Source organism: Acipenser ruthenus, chromosome 5 (genome assembly GCF_902713425.1).
Source record: "Acipenser ruthenus chromosome 5, fAciRut3.2 maternal haplotype, whole genome shotgun sequence".
Lineage (NCBI taxonomy): Eukaryota > Metazoa > Chordata > Actinopteri > Acipenseriformes > Acipenseridae > Acipenser > Acipenser ruthenus.
In genome coordinates, this window is record NC_081193.1 from 37,329,208 (window position 1) to 37,351,793 (window position 22,586).

Below are 22,586 nucleotides of genomic sequence, written 5' to 3' on the forward strand. Positions count from 1 at the left end.
CGTGTATTTGTATTTAAATTATAAAAACATGATTACTGTTCTACATAATGTATTTTTAAACTATATATGAATGTTTTATTCCATTTATATGGCTTGCCTGTAAAATAATAGGATTTTCAATCAAATGTAAACAAGTAGCTATGGTGACGTCACCAGTAAATTATGCAAATTAGTACCATCGAGGTTCGAAGCTTCCTTCGGTAATGTGTTCCAAACTTTTAAAGGTCAAAATGTACCCTAAGTTGCAGCCCTAAAAAAAACTCCTTCTGTAAACTCTTTGTCTTTTAAGTGACGTATTGGGCTTTTGTAGATCTAATTCTGTGTTTCTTTACAGAATGTTGTTGAAAGCAGCAGAAGGTGGGTTGAGCAACAGCGGTATAAGCAGTGGAATATTAGAAGCCTGAAACTCCAGCCTGTCTCACCTGTGCCCAGGTAAGTATCCAGTGAGAATTTCTGTTTGAATTCACAGCATGTAACTAATATTCCTTTCATGATTTGCTCTCATATCAGCAATATAGCTCTTCTTGAGAAATGCTTCTTTATGTAATTCATCATTTTATAGTAACCTTATTTTTCATGGTACTGAAACTGTTACATTATTTCATATATTCCACTTTTTTTTGCATATCTAGACATAAGACTATTGCATTCATCAGTGTAGTTATGTAGACTGTTATTATGGTTCCCCCTAGTCGAATCACTAGTAGGTGTAAATATCACATATCATTATAATGTAAAACGAGTGTCAGACCATTTGAAAGTCAGGTAGATTAAAGCAGTACATTTTATAAGACATTCACTAATATACTGGCTTGTCCAGCTTGTTAATAGAAGTTGCAAAACAAAAAAAGTAGGTCTTAGTTTGCGGGCAGTATTCCTTTAAACTCAGAAGTTGGCTGTCGGACACAATACCTTGCACTGTTTGTGACTCAGGTGCTTCTTAGGGAGGGACCACCTCGACAGATTTGATTCTCCTGCTTTCCCTATTTTTATTAGTGACATTGAGATTTCCCGAGGCCAGGTTCCAAAGCCCGTCGACCTGCTTGCCAAGGAGATTGGATTGTTTGAAGATGAAATTGAAGTCTATGGAAAAGCAAAAGCCAAAGTAAGATTATCTCTCCTGGAGAGGTTAAAAGAACAGCCAGATGGGAAATATGTCCTGGTTGCTGGGTAAGAATATATTCTCATTGTTATCTGTCTTTTCATGTTTCTGTTGTTTCGTTTTGCTAATAAGTAAGAAGAATTTCACGCTGATGCTGAAAGTATTGCTACAAATTCCCAAATTCAAACCATTATGAATTCTAATTCAAAGAGGAAACTTGGTCTCTATGAAAAGATATGGAACTAGTTAGCCCATTTTTGATTGTTTAAGTGGTGGTGGTTTTATAGCATATAAATGTACACAGCAATAATAGTACTAAACTGAGATGGTGATAGTAAAGCACTCAGGAAAGCACAAATACATTTCAAGTATCACTTGAACAATGTATTTGCTTACGATTGTAAGTCGCCCTGGATAAGGGCGTCTGCTAAGAAATAAATAAATAATAATAATAATAATAATAATAATAATAACAGGAGACTTCTAAACTTGTTTTCAAATTCTTGAATTTCCAGCTTCCAGCATACAAACAGCTGAAATACACAGTATTTGAGTTTCATTCCTAGAGTGGCATTTTGTTTGAAATATGTATTAGAGTTACAGTATGTGTAAAAAAAAAAACAACAAAAAAACAATCGAATGCATTTGTTTTAACTCCCAATAGACAAAATGATAAAGCAGTACAATACATTTTATTTTTATGTAGCATATTCCACAACAATATAAAGCTTAAGGAAAGGAAAAGCAATTGCGAGAAGTAAATAATACACTTTTTATGAAAAAGACTTCAAAGGAAAATTGACATGTATTGACAATTAAGTTTGATTTTGGGATATAGTTCTTTTGGTTTTGCATGTCAGTCAAAGGGAGTTACTAAGAAGTACTGATCCCATTGACCCAAAAATGGCTACAAAGCATGAATGAAAGTCGAGCCCTCCCTACGAAGTTCCAGACCCAGCTATTTCATCATAGAGGCTTTTACAGTTATAAACATGTCTTATGAAGATTGAAGCTGGAGCATCCAACCATCTAGAAACACAGATGCAGTTCAGCATTGCAGCCTGCATCCATTTAAGAGAACAATTCATTTTTAGAGTAGGTATTTTGCCAATATTTTGGTTCCCTTGGGAATGGTGCATGGTGGATTTTATCCTCCAGACTAGTTACTGTAAAAGAAGAAACAGTAACAAGGGAAGCATTCTAATAAGGATCTTTTTATTATGAGTTTAACTCTGCTGGGACTTTAATTGGTGAGATACATTTTTTCTTAGCTTTTAAGAACTTTGATTCATATCAACTACTTTTCAGTCATCTGTACATTGACACTGGAGCCCTGTTATTTTTATGCTGTAACAATATAATAAACATTATGCCCTGGGGACAATCATACCTACTGTAAATCTGAGTTGACACAACTTAAATAAAAAATATCATTCTTGAGTTATGGGAGATTCCCATCAGTTTCAAACAAAGAAGGTATTGTTGTTTTGCAGATAAACAGTGCGGGGCAAAGGACAGAAGTGCTTTCCTTTAGCATTCAACTCTCACAGCTTTGTTGCTGCTTTTAAGGAAACATTGCATGCTGGGCATTTATAAAAGTAATAAATAAGAAATTTGATGTGAAATATGACCATATTATTCCATAAAGATGGAGATCATGCTTCAGGAAAAAAATAAAAAAATAAAAATCACACTTCAGTTATGATTCAGACCCTTTTTAAGAATAATTTGAACAAAATAGTTCCATACATGTTCCACGCCATGCATACACTTTTTATAGGTCAGTAATAATGCCGTCAGTCTGCGCCTTTGGGGGTATTATACATAACATACAGGTCATTATAACATTTCAATTTAAATTAAATTAGTAAAGTAAAGTAATTAGTAATAAAGTAGTTGTACAAATGTGGCACTGAAATACATATGTTTTAAATGTTACAGTGTTAAAAAATGAACATGAGAAACTCGAAATACCCAAACATAGAACTGTTTACTTCACACGTGTGTAAAACAAAAAAAGGGAGTAGTCTTAAATAGTACTACACAACGATGTACTACAGTTGCCCTTACAATGAGTAAAGCAAACATGAAAAATGTGCTGTACTTACAATCAATTCTAAAGAGCACAATCTGTATATCCGGATCATCCTTTTTCAAATTGTCATGACACTTGCTAATTCTCATTCTATACTGAAAACGAGTCAATATGTTTTAGTTAAATTACATTGCAGTTCCATTGTAAATTGAAAAACCGACATGGCCCAATTTCTTTTCACCTCTATATGGGGTAATAAACTGTTTTTGTGAGCAACATCAACAACTGTTTTTAGTCATGTGACTGTGCATTAGCCAATATGTATGTAAGTTGCAGTCTATCATTACATCTTCAGAACAGGGCCTTAAAAATTGACAATTTAAAAAATAGTGAAAAAAAAAAAAAAAAAGTTTATGACTAAATATTTAACCAGGTTTACATAGAGTTTCCCTTTTTGGCTGAACAATGCCAGGTTCCTAGTCAGGAATGTCAGTGTCCAGACTGCCTACTGAGGCTGTGGACTGTGTATTGCAAAAAGCCTAATATGTTTTACATTGAAGATAATATGTTTTACAGGGATGCATTTCCTCAGAACACACCATACTGTGTGTTATATTAGACCAAACTACATATAATTATCTATCTTAATAGAGAAGGGGAAATCAAATTATTTTCACTCTTAAAGAATTAAAGGCACATTAAAATGCACTAATATATAATATTTTTTATTATCAGTTTAAACCTATAGGGTGGAATTTGAAACAGCCAGCTGCTATAATTACAAACAGATTGCAAATGGTAATAACATATGGTGGTATTTGTTAACAAAACATTTACATGTTAAGAAAACACCCAGGTGGCACGGAGAAGCAAATGTGTCAAGATTTGTTTCCTTTTCACGGTGATAACTGCATTGCTTATAAAGAACACATGTGTAGTTGTGCAAATATGTTTTAGTATGAAATATAGCATACCGTGTGTAGCTACTGATTTTCCATGCTAGGGAATAGCAAATTCAGTTTTTCAAAAATGACCTATTCAGTTTTTTTCCCACATTTCATCAATTTATTGATAATTAAACATGGCATTTGAACATAAATGTTGATAGTTTAAAATAAGTAAATTAATAATTATCACAATTCTTCTTTTTTATTTTTTTTAAAGCCAAGATTTTCAACCACTCTTGTTGCTGTAATAGTAAGTAAATCACCTGAAGACACTTGGTTCTTCATTGTCAGATGATAAATGTAATTAGTCATGTTTTAACATTTCTAATTATAGCTTTATTAAATGCAGGTACAGTGGAAAGAAATAAACTAAACAATAATTAAATACGCAATTAAGTGAGCTAGCTTACTTTGGGAAGCTATAGCTGTATGCGCCTGATGTATTGCATTCATCTTCAACAGAAGTATGAACCAACACAAAGTTTATCAGCATAGAAGAATGCGGTGTTTTTCTTTTGCCGTCTCTTTTGCTTTTTTGTTCTCTACGTGTTTGTGACTGGCAATGTGGTCTTTAATGGTATCGACTCATACGTCAGTCGAATGACATCAAAATGTGCAGAATTGCCCACCATCCTCATATAGATGATCAGAAAATATTTTAGCTCTGTCTTTTGCTGAACATTTGCATTTTTTTCTTCTTTGTTGGTGCAGCTGCCATGAGTTTCAGCAAAGACAGGTGAGTTTAACTCAAACTAGGTTGGGAGTAGTGCAACCCCCCCCCCCCCCAGTTTAGCATGTACAGGAATGTGTCCTGTTTTAAATTTGAAGGGGATTATTGGGTTCAGCTTTTGATATCAGAAACGTGGTAATTAAACAGAAGTAGATAAAGTAGAAAAATCGTGACTTAAATATCTAAGTTAAATGATGGCATCACTAACCGTATAGATGCTTTAAAAAATACCAAATAAGAAAAACTATGGCAAAAGTGTGCAATTATTTATTGCCAACATAAAATTCCATTGAACATTGTCGTGTTCAGCGGGACAGTTTGGGATAGTTCAGGCTTTTCAACTTGCAACCCAATGCATTATGGTACGTTTTACCTGTCTCAGGTACCATTCTTTCCTTTTAAGAGAAGCAGGACTACGCTTACCAGAATGCATTGGGTTGTGAGTTGAAAAGCCTGAACTATCCCAAACTGTCCTGCTGAACATGGAGCCATATGGTCACCTTAATTTATGTCTATCAGAATTGTGGTAGCTGTAACATAATTAAAATGTGTGATATTAGGGTGAGAAACCTGTACAGAAAAATAACCCTAAGGTAACTAATCATTGTTTTGTGTCTTGTACTGAAAAAGTAATAGTTTTATGTGACATTTTATACAGTCCGAGGTTCGGAGTACAGCTGTCACTAGCCTATGGTAGATGTCTTCCAAAGCTAGGGAGACATTACTGTTAGCAACTTAAGCAGCGTGAAGAGATACTATATAGATTATACACTAAAACATTTTTTTTTCCTGTTCATAAGTGTTGTCATCAGCAGTTGTCATTAGTGGAGATGATTGACCTAGTTTTTTTTTAAAGTGCCCTTGCCTTCAGCAATTATCCAGCAAGTCATTTTTGTTGCGTTCACCATTGATACTACTTGTACAGCTGAGGGAAAGTTTTATGGCGGGTGAATTTGTTTCAGTTTACAGATAACATTGTTAGAGCAACAGTCATGTGAATGAAGAGTAAGCCTTGGGGTTGTCTTCCCTGAAGACTGTATCTTGTTATGTAATATATACAGTTAATTGCACTGTAAAATAAATTCTTGAGAGATGAATTGTGAGATGTCAATTCATCCTTTCGCATTTTTTTTTCTAAACCAAATCTAAAATAGACAGTATTTAATATTTTAATTCATTTCTTGTTTTGTTTTTAAAGTATAACACCAACACCACTTGGGGAAGGCAAAAGCACAGTGACTATAGGCCTGGTTCAAGCCCTTACTGCCCATCTTCAGGTCAATTCCTTTGCTTGCCTGAGACAGCCTTCACAAGGACCCACCTTTGGAGTTAAAGGTAAGGAGTGTGCAAAGCAGGAGGCCCCAAAATGGGCCTATATAAGCATCGTACAACGTCAAGTAATCCTACCAATTGGGGGTGTGTGATCCAGTTAATTAACGATTTGGTTAATAGAATTCCGAAGACTTTACCTTATATATTTATATTTAAGAGATTCATATTGCTTTGGGTTGATTGTACTTCCTAGCCTTTTCAGGCATTGCATGATTCTGGTAGTGGACCACTGTCTGCAAACCTTGTGGATGTGGAGGTTTCTTCACTGAACCCTTTTTTGCACACCCTTTTGATCTGAATGTTGAACTTGTTTTTCTTGCTCCAGGCGGTGCTGCAGGAGGTGGTTATGCTCAAGTCATTCCCATGGAGGAGGTAAGCAAGTCCTGATGACAATCATAAGACCTGAGTCAGCTGGACTCTGCAACTTCAAAACAAGCTCACGTCTGACACTGTTTAACATAATATTTTTCATGAGGAAGTTATTGCTGGTAATGACAACACAAAACTTTAGTTGCGGGGTAATTGAAATATGTCATACAATGTACAGCCCAGCCCGTCTTTGTTCTTCTTCTGTGTGTAATGGTGTTTTAAAATGGCATTACTCTGCTGAAAAAAGTCCAGTGAATGTTCTGCTTTTCCCTTTCAAACTTGCGATTAAATATTATATTCACATTTTAGTCTTAAGACTGAGTAAGTAGCATTTTATTTAAAAGCCTATTACTGAAAAATGGACTCTGCAATGGGTAATGCCCATAAGAAGTTAACATGGGCATTCTGTAAGTTATGTGCACACACTTATGCTTTATCGTTAACCTGTGTAGTTAGAAAGTTGCATCCCAGATGTATTCTTTTTTTATTTAACATTTGAAATGGATTTTTATGCTTATATAAAAATATATATATATATATCTTCTTTTTTTTTCAGTTCAACCTTCACTTGACAGGAGACATTCATGCCATTACTGCTGCAAATAACCTGCTCGCTGCAGCAATTGATGCCAGGATCCTTCATGAATCTACTCAGTCAGACAAGGTTGGGCCTGCTATGCAAAGTAGCGTTACTGGAATGATCTTATCTTTCCTTCTGGTCCATGATTAGATACCATACTCAAGCATTACAAAAACACATATACACACGGTTTTAAATAATCAAGTGCACTATTTGTGCTTTTTTTCTGTTTAAGGCTTGAACTTATTTTCATACAAGATTTCATACAAAACGGACACCTCATGAGCTAAATAAAAACAGCACTTTATGTACATTCATGTTGTATAGCAATGTATAATACAAGTGATGTGTTAACTAACTTGGATATGAAAAACTCTTCACTAACTTCAGCATGTTGTCAATGTATCACTGTTTATCATTTTATGCCTACGTAAGACAGTTACTATACCTTCTCCCCTTTTTTTTATTTGTTTTAAATAGGCCTTGTATAATCGCCTTGTACCTTCAGTTAATGGAGTGAGACACTTCTCTTCAATTCAGTTGGCCAGGTTACGAGTAAGTCCTTAACTTTATTATCATTTAAATATTCTTAAAGATTTTGCTAAAAGAAGGGGCCAGAATAAATAAAAAACTCATGTGACGTCGTAGGTGCTGCAGACACAGAGAGTCATATTTTCTCTGGTGTCCCTCTATTAAAAATATATGATCTGGTGATGGATCCCTTAGCTGGTGAAGGATTTAAACATAATTATTTTAGAGTTCAGGTTAAGAGTTGAAAAGTTCATTGTTACTACTGATCTAAAATATTAATAAGAATGGATGAAGTGTGGTGGAGCCATGACAGCCCAGGGGAGCCATTGTTCTCTCTAATAGCTTTTACTCACGTAACAACTACTGTGGAAAAACAATATTACAGATAAGTAAGTTTTGACAGTCTATTTGGAATGTCTTTCCTGTGTTTAGCCTTAATGTCAAGTTTGATAGTGTATCATCTCTAGCTACAGAAAACCCTGATGGAAACTTCTAATCATTTCTGGCTTCTTAAAGCTATGGGGACACCCAGTCGTCTGCCATAGTGCTTCCTTGCCACCTAACAGACGCTGCCTAGATAGGTGAAGAAAAATGACAAATTATTTTGGTATACCTGTTCAGCAGTTCTGATCACTTTTGAAATCCCCTTTCCCGGGACTGTACATGTTCAGAATGAAATAGTATTTTAGCTGCACTATGCAGGAAGGGTGTTGCTCCGAAACAAATGGCATTCTTGTGAATGACTTGATGATTCCCTATCCTGCTAAGGTGCCAAACACACGGTCAGGAATGAAAACACTAAGAGAAGACAGTCTTATTTGTTTTGTATACATTGAGACCGAGTTACTTTCCTGAGTAGAGTTTACTTCTTTCTAATCTTGTTCCAAATGGCAGTCAAGTTGCACAGTTAGTGGTGATTTGTGGGGATGTGAAAGTGTGCCAAGATAAACAGTCATCTTGCACCATTTAACATTAACTTTATTGCTATATAAAGCCTTTTTATTTGATTTAGCGGTATGTACTGTACAGACTAATGCATGGAGTTGATCTGCAAATTCTTCACTCCATCACAGATGGGAGCTGATTTTAATCATTTAGGCCTGATAAACATGTAAATGGTTTGTTATGGGGTTTGCCAGGTGTGATAAAGTAATTGTTTAAAGAGAAAATAAAGGCTGGCATGTTTGAAGTGTTAGGAATTTAAACTGGCCTGATCCTTGTTCACGTGACATGTGATCCAGTAAAACAATGTTTAACACTTTTTGGTTATTTTTATAGATAGACAGTAAGAACCCACAGTATGTTTTTAGTAGACAATTTTTTTATGTGCTACACAGTGCTCTGAATTTATATTCCTATTACTTGAATTCCTTTTACAATATCCCCCCTCAAACACATTTTCTATGAAATTTGGTACATTCAGTACTGGAATCACTGACCGCATTTGGAAAAATCCATACTAGCCTCCATCTTCTCAGTATTGTAAACCTCTGATGTTTACAATAGCTTATACCTGCAATATTGTTCTACATGTTACGCTACAAAATGTGTAGTTTTGATACAACAAAAAAAACTTAGCAGCAGACAAACATTGCATTCTTGTGACTTCTTATGACATTTTTGTATGTTTTTTATGTTTTTTTTGTAGAGATTGGGAATAAACAAGTCAGACCCAAGCACACTGACAGTAGAGGAGATTACCTCATTTGTACGCCTCGACATTGACCCAGCTACAATTACATGGCAAAGAGGTACAAGGATTTGCTTGCTGCCTTGCTGTTAAATCTTTCCTAGAGCTATGGCATATCATCAGTGTGTTGCAGGGACCAAACAATCGAAACACTGAACAGGAGGATATACAAGGTGCTAAAAAGCTACTACGTGGATCATTCTCCCAAATAAAACAAATGGGGTGAGAAATTTTGATATGGAGTATAAATGGATGAAGGGACCAAATGTTAGGTATAAAGAGTGCTACATCATAAGTTCAATTTGACCAGTCAAAGCATCCATCCAGTGTAATAATACTGGAGATTAAATCCTGTACTATTACTGTAACAATTGTGTAAACCTCTTGTAAAGTATTGTTCAGCTCTGGAAGTGACATTCATTTTTGTCAGCCATATTTTTATGATTTTCTGTTTTGGTAATAGTACTTTGTCTTCTGCTTCTGAGTGTGCTTTTGAGAGGTTCCCCATGCAGAGATTGGTAACCAGAGTTGTAAGACCCTTCCCAACGGAATGGAAACTGCTGATTTAACTATATATATATATATATATATATATATATATATATATATATATATATATACAGTATATACAGTATATAGTGCGGTGGTGTGTGTAAGGACTGCAACGACTGCCTATGCAATTCTTAGGCTTCAGTCTCAGACCTCAGAATATGATATGGTCAACAGGTTCTGAGAACCTGCTTTACAGTAGTATAAAAAGTGCTCCAATGTAAAGTATACACAACTTTAGTAAAGAGCAGAAGCCATCTAACATTTATTATTTTTGGCGGCATATTTCTTACCATTTAGATAGAGCTTGGAAAATCCTCTCTGGCCTATTTAAAAAGGAATCACGTTTTCCCCCTTTTTTCTACTTCCCTGAGAGGATATTCATGTGTAATTTGGTTCCTGTGGAACTAAGGTTACTGTGGTGTCCACAGGCAGTGCAAATACAATTGTTTTCCTACTGCAGGAAGTCGTTGGCATTGCATTTAAAACTGTCAACTCAATCTAACTGTTACCTATGGTTTATTCTTTTTAAAATAAGATCCTCTTGTTGGTGTCATGTCATTTCCTTGTATCTCTGATTGATCTATCTATCTATCTACATATATATATATATATATATATATATATATATATATATATATATATAATATATATATATATAGAAAATATATATATGGCATGACATGATAGTTTAAATCTGTATGTTATTTTAGTTTTGAGAGAACATTAATACAAAGAGAGTTTACATGTATCTGAACACATTATGGCTTTACCTGACAGAGATAAAATATGTTTGTTTTAGAACATTGACAGTTCAGTCCATTATTGTTCTGTAGCACCTAATCTTTGAATAGGAAGTTGGAGTTCATTTCCTCTTTTCAGTTTGGGATTACTGTAGCCTGCCAACATGTAGGTCCCCTTCTCAAAGTTTATAAATCACAGCAGCAACTCCTGTTGGAATGTACTAGTTTTGCATGTGATTCCTTATTTTGTGCTGATTTGATTATTTTAAGAGGCTGCTGATAAAGCACATGTCATCTAGAACAGTGTTTCTCAACCCTGGTCCTGGAGGCCCACAGTGCCTGCTGGTTTTCATTCCAACCAAGCTCTCAATTACTTAACTAGATCCTGATAATTTGCTTAATTAGACCTTTAATTGTTTCCAGCTCTTAAACAGTTGCAGATTTCGGGGGCTCCCGAGTGGCGCATCCAGTGAAAGCGTTCTGCGTGGCGTGCAAGATGCGCACTATAGCCTGGAGATCGCAGGTTCGAATGTCTTTGTCGACCATGACCGGGGGTTCCTAGGGGGCGGTGCACAATTGGCAGAGCGCCGTCCGGGTAGGGAGGGCTTAGGTCGGCAGGGCAATCCACAGTTCACCGTGACCCCTGTGGCTGATAGGGCGCCTGCGGATCTGCAGTGGAGTCATTCAGATCTGTGTTGTCCTCCGGCACTATAGGTCTGGTGGCTTCGCTGTGGATCCGCAGTGCGAAAAATGATGGATTGGCAGGATCATGTTTCGGAGGACGGGTGTTTCAGCCTCCGTTTCCTGAGTCGCCGGGGGTTGCAGCGGTGAACCGGGATAAAAAATAATTGGGCATTCCAAATTGGGGAGAAAACCGGGGTAAAATCCATTGGTGACATCTAAAATAAAAAAAAATATATATATAAAAACAGTTTCAGATTTCAAGTTCGCTATAACATTTCATAATTAACAGCTGAAAACAATTAAGGTCTAATTTAGCAAATTATCAGTTCAGTTAAGGATCTAGTTAAGTAACTGAGAGCTGGGTTGGAATGAAAACCAGCAGACACAGTGGGTCCCCAGGACCAGGGTTGAGAAACACTGATCAAGTACATTTGTAAGAACATTTTACTCGCGTCATGAAGTTTAATAATATGAATGTTACCTTATACCTATTGTCCTTTCTTTTCTTTCAGTTTTAGATACAAATGACAGATTCTTAAGGAAAATAACTGTTGGTCAAGAAAACACAGAGAAAGGATTCATACGACAGGTACTGTTTTTGTGCTTTTTAAAGATTTCATTTTTACATGTCTAAATGTATTGCTGGCTGTGTTTCACATACAGTTGAATTGTGTTTAATAGTTGTGTAGTGTCTCTGCCTTATTGAATTATGCAAATACAGTATAGCATATCCATCACTATGTTCAAAAGCACTTGTCATTGATACATTAATGTTACCACACCACTGTAAAGATTAGACTAGATTTAGGGGAAGGAGCTTCTCACACAAAAATTGTTTTTCTCAACAGACAAATTCCAGGCATTCCTGACAGATGGGATTTATATAAAGCATAAAAAGATGAACTAGCAGTTTGTGAGAGAATGCTTTTAGGGTAATGTTATCCTGTGTGCACATTAAAACATGTGAAATAGCATATGAAAATAATTTCCCTAAACTTCCCAGTATCAGTTTTCAATATTAATCTGAAGTAACACTAATAAACACCACACCTGTGTGGGATGTAATATCCCGTATTTAATAAAAATAAACATTTTGCTAAGCGCATGTTGGCATTTATTCTCACACAATCCTTCAATAAAGTACTTTTAAGCCTTTATATGCGGATATATGTGACTATCAATATGTAATATTTAACATTTAACATTCTTAGTGTTTAATGGTAGTTCTTCACAGTCCAGCATTTAGTTACTTCTTGGTAATGACACATGGTATTTAAGACTGAGAGGTCCATGTACAAATCTTAATAATAAAGGCTGTCAGTGTTTTTTTTCTATGCATTCTTTTTATAAAACGAGCTGTGGTCTTTGTTTTTCAGACGCAGTTCGACATTGCAGTTGCTAGTGAGATCATGGCGATCCTAGCGCTGACTGATGGGTTGGCTGACATGAAAGATAGGCTGGGCAAGATGGTAGTTGCCAGTGACAAAAAAGGGCATCCAATTACAGCAGAAGACTTGGTATGTTCATGAGTTTTCATGATTTGAGAGAGTTGGTATACAGCGCTAGAATCCTGGGTCAAGAAAATTGAATTGCTTTATATTAACTGAAATAAAGTTATTCTTAAATGCTTGTTTATCCAGGATATGATGGTTTTGTAATTTCTAAATTTCCTTTTGGTAGTTTACCTCTAACAACAATGTGATTAACAATCTTTAGATGGTATTGGGTCTCATCTACCAGAATTGTTTCATTTAAAACATAGTTTGGGTGAATGTTTTGAGCTTTGAACAATGGAGGGTGGCAATATGGAGAAAATATATATCTTAATAATATTTTGTGATAAAATTTATAGCAAATAAAAATATACATCATTAGAATATTGTATATTCTAGTCATGTGTTTTTATAAATATTAAAAAGTCCATGTTTTAAGGAAAAAACTCGTTAGATTGGGATGGTGTATTCTGCAATGTTAACTTATGGCAGTGAAAAACCATTACACCACTACAGCATCTGTATGGTGATTGACCAGCAGCCCATTAGCGTCATTTAGCCAGTGTGCATTAGTTCAGTTTATACTGCAAACAGATTACTAAATCAAAACAGCATTAATTTAACCTGACATGCTGCTTTTGTTACACGTGGTCAGAGCTTTCAATATGTTATTGTGATTTAGTAGGTAATGTGTTTAGAGTGAAGTCTATAGCTATGTAAACTGATGTAATTACCGGGAAATCAAACTGAACAGAAAGAAATGCATTTTGACTAGGCATGCACCGAATCCAAGTTTTTGGGATTCGGCCGAATACCGAATCCATCTCAAAAGATTCAGCCGAATACCGAATCTATAAAAACTGTCAAGAAAACTGAATGAAACTGTTGAATGAAAAACAGACTGGCAGCTACTAACAAGGGACACACACAATCTATAGTTTTGAGCCTTTTAGTTAATAGTATTTTTATTACCGAATGGAAATATAACCCTGAATAAGATTTCAGTTTGAAACGTACACAATTTACCACTAGCTCCTTCCCCCCCACAACAGAAACGTCAAAATACAGAACCGTTTACTTTACCACTACAAGAAAGGAGAGCTGCATCTTTGCCATAACCCTCTATTTTCTTTAATGACATTTCAACCTGTGTCACCTGATCCGAGAGTAGGGTTGCCAACAGGCTCCAGAATCTCGGGACACTTTAAGGCAGGTCAGGTTTTGTAACTCACCTCTCTAAACTGCAATGTATTCAGTAAAGTGAGTGTGAATTGTGAGAACTGTCACTAAATTAATTGAATTGTTTTACTTAATTGTTACCAAAAGCACACACCTGCCTGCGAGCATCGTTTTCATCAATCATACCTATACAGCAGCTGATTGGCTTTCTGAGTCTTTGAGTGGGCGGGACTGTAGAAGCAAGAAATATTAAACAACTAGAAACTTTACCTGCTTCCACAAGGTTAAAAAAAAGAGTGCAGGTGAGTGCATCTATAATAATGGTATTGCGCTATTTTGAAAATTCAAGCAATACGACTAATCGTTGTTACGAGGCTCTCTGGATAGAATTGCCACCACAATTAAACAATTAAATAAATTTACTAAACTGCTGAAGCAATTCACATTCACTTTACATGTCGAATACATTGCAACCTGACCTGTCTTAAAGTGTCCTGAGATTCTATCTGAGAGTTATGAGGAAAAAATGACCGTGGTGAGTGACCTGAATCTCCCTGCGAAATAAAACCCACATTGATTTAAATGTGTGTGTGTATCACATATCAAATAGACTATGAAATAGTAAAAAATATATTTTAATTTAATTTACTAAAGCATATTGTTCCACAATGTCTTGCACATCTGACAGTTGTAAAGTTACAACAAATATATATTTCTGTGCACCGATTTAAAAAAAAATATATATATGTATATCTCAGTATGATCTCTAGAACATGTTTGACAGACAAAGCACCTAAGCACAAAAGTCTACAACAATTTACCGTTACTATATATTACAGGTTTACTGCATAACTTTACTCCATGAAAATTGTGTTGTGAATGTGCTGTTGCATACGGGGGCATGCTTGCATTCAGCAGCTGCGTGTGTTTAGTGCGTGCACCACCAGTAATTTAGGGAGTCGAGAGCTGCGACAGAGTTCATCAAACGTGTTCTTGTTACAAAAGTTACGTTCAATACCGGATTCGTGTCTTAATTCTAGAGAATGCACATTAAAAGTTAGAAAAAAGATCAAACAAGGTTGCAAAAAAGTTAAATAAATGTTAAAAAGAAAAAAAAAAAAGTAATTCTTTAAAAAATAACTAATACTAATATTGATCTAAGCCATGAAACCACTGGCTCATTTTCCAGTTGAGTCTGTCCGAAATGCACAACATGCAAATTGTATTCAATCAATGGAAAATGGTTACTATTGTAAAAGCAGAATATTCTTGGCACATGATCATGAACTGGTACTGAATTACATCACTGGTTGGAAAAATATGTTTCAACCTTGAATCAAGTTTCTTCTCTTGGAAGACTGTTCTGCTTATTTGGAATAGAGTGCCTATTGTAGTGTCAAGGCCACTGTTGAAGGTAAAGAAACAATATCAATGTAATTCAGATACTCTACTATAGAGATTATCAAATCGTAGGTAAAAAAAAAAGATCTAATTTGTATTTCAGTCCAGCCCTTTCCCCCAGTTAGCATTGTAAGCTTTGAGTTTATTGTAGTAAGATGCATTAACACTGTGTTGCTGCCCTCATAAAAGATAAACAGTAACTTTGGAAAAGAAAGAGATTTTGACATCCAAATAATCATTCTTTATGAATTTAGCAGGTCTGGGAATCAAAAAACAGCAAGAGTTTGCATTATATTAACAATTTATCATCTAAATAGTCAGGAATCTTGTAAAAAAAAAAAAAATTATATATATATATATATATATATATATATATATATATATATATATATATATATATATATATATATGGATTTGTTCCCCTACTTACAGATTTTCTATATCCCTGTTAATGATATGTTGTTAACAATAATTTGTTATCAAAACTGAATTTTGTGTATGCAATGTCACTGGCAAACAACAACATGAGTTTATCTATGCTTTTTACAATGACTCATACACCCCTCTCTGTGGCATTATGCTAAATTCCCAATACACAGAATGAAGAATGTCTTTTGATAGATTTGCAACACACTATTTAGCTTAATATAGTGAATTAAAAACTTGACTTTAGAACTTTATGGGTATGATACCACCACATCAGTGATGTATAGCATTTGCATTGCATCTTGTTCTTGTGTAAAAATTTGGTCCACAGTTTTGATGGAGTTGTGCCATATGACTGAGTTTGCTAAAATGACAAATGTGTTTTTACAGTCAAACTAAATATTGAAGGCACTGCCAGAATCTGCAAAAATCTAACAGTTTTATTAAGTTGTCAAAGCTAAACAGAACATTCCTATTCTGTCATAAAAAAATACACTGCCAGTGTTAAAGTAACGTACCGTATTCGCTCGAGTAAAAGTCGAGCCCCCCATTGTGAGGGCGAGATTCGGGTATACATTTTTTAAAATTTAATTTGTTATTGAAACAGCGATTGGTAAGTTTAGTGAAACAGAAAACAAAAAGTATCTACTGAAATTGAAACTGTTGTTCGAGTGTACTTCAGGTGTTTGTTTTCCTAAAAATAACAATTTTATAAGCACTTCTACCTAGAACCACAGTGTTTTTTTTTTTTTTTTGTATAGCCTACAATAGTATTATTTTAGTATACAAGCCCCACCCCCAGTTCCTTCTTGGCCTACATGGAAGTATGTATTTCAATGGAATGTGGGAGGTGGTGTGGTCTGGCTGTACAGCTGCATCTGTGTTTTACGTGACAGCTCCTGGATGTAAACACACCTGGGATTCATTTTTTTTATATATAGACAATGTCACAGAATCGTTTGCGTTTTGATTTGAGAGAAATTAGAAGCAGGTGCAGGTGCGTGGCTAAGTACTGTATATGAACTTGCCTTGTGCACTGAATGCATGCCTCCACTGGGTCCTAAACCCTGCTAGGTACAGAAAGGGATTGCAGTAACCACACACCGGCCATGACTTTTGCAGACATTAAAGGTTTGCTGACATGAGGGGGTTTTTGCTTGTGTATTAGTCGACCCCCCCCCCGCCCAACTTCAGGATTGTGTTTTGGGGTTAAATTTCTCGACTTATTCTCGAGCAAATACGGTACTATACAAGACAGATAATCAGGTTATTAAATGTATACAGTGTATATCACAAATTAACAAGTTATTGATAAAGAATGACTTGATTACCTTTCCAGCAACAAAGCGTAATTTTATAACAGTGTGATTTGCCCAGTAATTATGTTGTTGGATTTTAACAAATGAGGTTCATGGGGAAAAAAACAACAACTGTTGCCTTTGTTTTTTGCTAATATGCCTCATGTTTATTTATTCACATTTTAGCCTGCTTGTAGAACTGTTGAGTCAAGTCTGGGTTTCTTATTTTCTACAGTAAAACATCAAACATTACTGTAGGGAGGGCTGTTTTTTTCTGTCAAGTTTATTCTGTCAAGTTTATTTTTATAATACAGATGATTATTTGTTACTCAAATCATTAACATTAAAGCAATACATGGAGTCATAATAATTGAGAAGAACACTTACAATTCAGGAGCAGTGATATCAGTGTACACTGCATTTATTTTCTATTTCCTTCTCAAGTTGGATTTATGTCCAGTCATTGGCTTGGTTTACAAATTTGTACTACAAGCTTGATTAGCCACACTGTATAGGTAACAAGCTGAGGTTTGTCTTATTAAACCCATGGTAAAACCAGTAATGGATCAAACAGCTATGCAATGGGAGTGTTGTTTCCATCCCTGCAGTATCTTTCTCTGACTGTCTTATTAGTATAGCCGGGCAATTTGTGTGGATGGCAGTGAAGTAATCGGTAAGCTGATTACATGACAAATTAAGAGATTTTCTCTCTCCAGCTGTGTATAGTTAGCGATAAGATTTGTTGAAAAAAAAAACTGGAGTAAAAGGTAAGTGGCCATTTAATATCAATGACAGTCTTGCAGGAAAGTAAGTGTTTTGTTTTATCGCACTGCATTTTAGTCGGGGCCAGAATGAAAGAAAGGCAAAATGTAGTACATGGCAATGAGCCGTTTCTAGTGTCTAGCATCTGCTTTTAGTATCATAGCTGCAACAGCGATAGAGGCTTACATCTGAAGTTCATTTCCTGAAGCTTTACATACCGCTGTTATTTTAAATAAAAAATAAGCTCATCGACGATACCTATCTTGTTATTGCTTTAGATTAAGACCTTACAGTGCAAACATTGCATAAAACATTTGCCTCGGACCTGAGAGTTTTTAATAAGTATACCATTCTCATTCATGTGAAAAAAGAAAACAATGTCTGGAAGGTATTTGGAGTGGGACCCTTATCCCTAGTTTAGATTCTTTGCTGTTCGAGTGGAACACCACAGAGACCACTGGATGCCACAGAGCTCTTTAACTTAATGGCGGTTCCACAATTTTTGATGACACAGGAGCCTTAAGTGAAACCACCGTTTACTCAAGTAATTTGCTTGCGTTTTTCAGTGTTTTTATTTTTTTTTCTTATTTCATTTAGTGAAGCTGTTACACAATACAATTGTTATTTGTCCATTTTTAGTGTTTTTTTTTTTTTTTCTTGGTGGTGAATATATTGTTCATGTAACTACCGCCAAGTGACAAAGTAAATTAAATTAAGTCATTTAGGTGTAGCTGAGCTTTTAAATTTTAACTTGAGTGACTTGCAGAAAATACTGACCTGGCCAAAATGGAGTATTAGATTTACTTTGGCTGTTCTCTCTTGCAGGGTGTGACTGGAGCTTTAGCAGTTCTGATGAAAGATGCCATTAAACCAACACTGATGCAGACTCTAGAGGTGAGTTTCATTGTACAGAACAGGACTGACATTAAGTCATGTGGGTTATATCCCCTTATAAACAATGACCACAGTAATTTTGCAATTTCCCTATGCTTTTCCCATAGTTATACTATGCATTTACCATAGTTTACCAGACCCCTCTGGGCTTTACAATGTACCCATGCTTTACCATGCTTTCACTATGCTTTATAACACTTTGCTATACTTTTAATATGGGAAACTTCTATAAGGGTCCACACATGCTGTTGCTTATCTAGCTGACGTAGAGTACTGAATTTTTGTACTGGCACAGAACAAGCCACGGGGAACACAAATCTTATCACAGTTCATTAACTATGAGTGTTGACATCACTGAGTTATACTGCAAATGAATAAGCTAAGGCCTCTCATACACACTTTTTAATAGCTGGCCAAAAACCCTGGAGAATGTAATTAGTGTATGCAGATTTGTTGTCACATGATATGCCATCCACTGTAGCCTTTGTGAGAGTTGTTTGCGTCACATCATCTTAACCAGTTGGTTGATCAACGAGAGAAGACTTTAGCAGTGAGACGAGAAAACAGCGGTAATTATTATTTTCTTAAGTTCGGAGAAACTATCTGAATATTCGAACTACCATTGCTGCACATGAATTTGAAGGCAAAAATCCACGTCAGTGTCTGTAGGGTGACCACTCATCCCTAATTGGGCGAGACAGTCCCGAAATGTAAAGATAGGTCCTGGTCCTGGTCCTGGTCCCGGGCTTAATGCCTCCGGGATGGCATTTGTCCTGCATTCGTAGACACAGTGCAATCTTACAGTTTAGTGCCACAGTCAGACCATAGCATATCTGTTTATAGCGCATCATAGCACCGCCCCTGCCGCATTATTTTGCAATGCCTAACGCTTGCTCGTCAAACAATAAATATTGTTAAAACAATAATAATAATAAAAAAATGTATGTATATATCCAGGCGCGCTCCCAGAAATCTTTCACATGGTTCGCACTACTGAACCACACCGACATCTCATCTCATGCCGATAACGACTCTGCATCAACATGCTGTAAAGTGTTTCATTCAGAGTGCTGCATTTCTGTTCTTTCCTGAGTTTCCCTTTTTAAAAATGATTAAACACAGCGCGCTGCCATTGACACAGAACTACAGTGACAGCCAAATAGTCCACAACAATAAAAGCTACAAATAAATTTGAAATACAGACTTAAAGGAAAAAGTAGCTCACAGATATTTTATGCAGGTTATTTTTTCAAGGTATGTAAAACCTACAGTTTTTGTTTGCTGTCCTGTAGAATCCCCACGAAATGTTATGCAAAACAAACATTTTTGTTTATAGTTGTATATGATGTGAAGCTTACCGATTTACAGGATTAAAACTTGAACCTGATGTTGTGAAAACCATAATAAATAAATATTTAGATTCATTTTCCCTTTTTGCTACTTCTGTAGACAGACTAATTTTATGTTTATGTAGGTACTGTATACTGCATTTAAAAAAAAAAAAAAAAAAAAAAAGTTGATTTTTCATCTCTGTGACTTAACACACCATTTCCTCCTTCCTCCATGGTTTTGAACAAATTTACAGTGACTGCTCCGTGATTTTTAGTACAAATTTGTGACAAAATCCCAGCCTTACTTATCAGCTATTAAAATAGGAATCACAAATCAAACACAAAATGTAACTCTCCTCCATCTGAAAGATCGAGGTTGTCTTGTCAGAAATAGCGAGAGGAATTGGAGAAGTGGAGTGTCTGAATCAAACATCTACTGTGAATACTGCCGGACAGACTTCTCTGTGAAACATGCTGGGCGTCATGACTGTATCACTCGCATAGGTACTAAAACACCAGCAATAAGCAAAATCTGACACTCTCCATTACGCAACTGGGTTTTGAGGTTTAACTCGCTTTAAAAAAATGTATTCATTATTGGATACTACACAGCATTTTGTGTTGTGATAGTTGTAGAGTAGTAAAAATGTAAATAAAAAAAACATGTTAAATGTTTCTTCAGGTGTTGTTATTTTGACAGTTATTTTTATAAAGTTTTGACATTGAATATTTCAGTCCAGGTTTGATAGCACTTAGGAGATCATAAAACACTCTTCATTACTAATATATAAATAGAATTCCAAAAAAAAAAAAAAAAATATTGAAGTATTTTTATTGTGTTTTTTTATTTTTTATTTCTAAATGCTGTGTGTTTCCAATGACCAAAATTATAGACTGAACAGCAACAATGAGGTCATTGGCTTACCAGAGCCTAAGGACCTTTTAATTTCCAAAATGACTTTTTTTTTATCCAAAATGAATTGATGGGAGTCTTTGTACCACTGAAGGCAAACTGTCATATTGTTGTGTTCTGTGACAAGTGTTTTCTGAGGGGTTGTAAATCACTTATTCCTCACTGGGGATGTATATTCCCAGCAACAGGGATGTAGAGGAAGCAGCCATACGTATGCCAAAGCTATAATACAATCGTATGTTATTTCACACACTTATCAAACTGCACAGAATTGCTTATAGTTCAAGTTCTTGTTACTCTTGCGTCAGATTCTATATCAAGAAAATCCAGTTATGATGAAACTTGAAAAGGATAGCCCAAGTTGTGTGGCAGCCTTATATTTTTACATGTGCATACAGTGGATGTAGGTCATAGTGATTTACTTTTTCATGTTACTGATACATTAGCTCTCATTTTGGATTTACAGCTGCAATGGTGGATTGTGGCAATGTGCCCTGCCCCTGTGTGCATTTGTGTGTTATATGTTGCGTGTGGTGTGTTAATGTTGGTGTATTGTAGTTGGTACACGGGATGTAATGCGGGTAATGAGCACAAGTGTATTTAGGCACGGGGATTGCACAAACACTTCACGTGCATTTAAAGTATGTAATAATCTGTGAGCACAGGATTGCACAAATTCGTTCACGTGCTGGGATTCAAGTGAATAATTAATTAGTAATAGAATTCCGGCACAACAGTATATATAGATGCACATTTCACTCACTCGGGGTTGTGTGTTCGGTGAGTGGAGAACGGGTGTGGAGAGGAGAGAATTTAAAAAAACAAAGGAAAATATAAGTATTTTTACTCACCGTGTTTGTTTGTCTGTTAGTTCACTGTTTGTTTTAGTGTTAATCCGTTTTGTTTGTTTGTCTGTTTATTATGGCCACAAGTGCCATGTCCTGTTTTCTGTTTAAACCTTTTATTTTACAATAAATCACTGAGCGCCGCAGCGCTTAAGTTTTTCCCTTGCCACTACTGTCTGTCTGTGTACTCCTTTCTGGTCTGACGTCACCCCTACAGCCAGCCTGTTCACAGGGATGTATGTCCCTGCAGCCTATTCTGTTGTCTGTTTCCATCACGTTATACTCTCCGTGTTATGTTAGTTGTCTAATATTTATTTTTGTGTTGCTCCCTTTTGAATATATATTTTTTTATTTCAGTTATCAAACATTTGTATTCTCAAACATTTCCTGTCTTTGTTGCCATGTTTGGTCCGGGTAGTGTAGAGCCCCTCTTTGCAGGTCCATGTGAATTTTCCATTGTACAGGCTAGCTGTTCCCTGTGGTGCAAGGGAAGTGGCAGACACTGTTTTCACAGATGGAACCCAGGGCATGATATGCAGGAGCCCATGTGAGTGCCAGTCTTGCTCTATGTAGCCGGTTTATCCGAGTCAAAACAACATGCTAAAAATGATAAATGTGTTAGATTGTTTTGAAGTCAAAACATACAGTAACCATCTGACTGATTTTAATTAAAAAAAACAACAATGTATAGTTTAATTTGAACAATTCTGGATTAGAGGATTATTGTCATTAGATACGGTGGAGTGGAAATT

General features: G+C 35.7%; 1 protein-coding gene across 5 annotated transcripts in view; it reads left to right on the plus strand.

Moving 5' to 3' along the window:
* The window catches only part of LOC117402512 (monofunctional C1-tetrahydrofolate synthase, mitochondrial-like), a 114,442-nt gene that overhangs the window by 16,353 nt on the left and 75,503 nt on the right, over positions 1-22,586 (plus strand). For 3 of the 5 annotated variants that reach the window (XM_034003732.3, XM_059024123.1, XM_059024124.1), the window contains 10 exons: positions 335-432; positions 997-1,170; positions 6,013-6,149; positions 6,472-6,518; positions 7,072-7,179; positions 7,576-7,650; positions 9,275-9,377; positions 11,805-11,881; positions 12,669-12,809; positions 18,677-18,745. In XM_034003732.3, the coding sequence (XP_033859623.3) occupies positions 335-432; positions 997-1,170; positions 6,013-6,149; positions 6,472-6,518; positions 7,072-7,179; positions 7,576-7,650; positions 9,275-9,377; positions 11,805-11,881; positions 12,669-12,809; positions 18,677-18,745 (1,029 nt within the window). Of the gene's footprint in view, positions 1-334; positions 433-996; positions 1,171-4,798; positions 4,821-6,012; positions 6,150-6,471; positions 6,519-7,071; positions 7,180-7,575; positions 7,651-9,274; positions 9,378-11,804; positions 11,882-12,148; positions 12,225-12,668; positions 12,810-18,676; positions 18,746-22,586 lie in introns of those variants that run through there. The other 2 variants (XM_034003734.3, XM_059024125.1) reach the window with 2 other exon arrangements.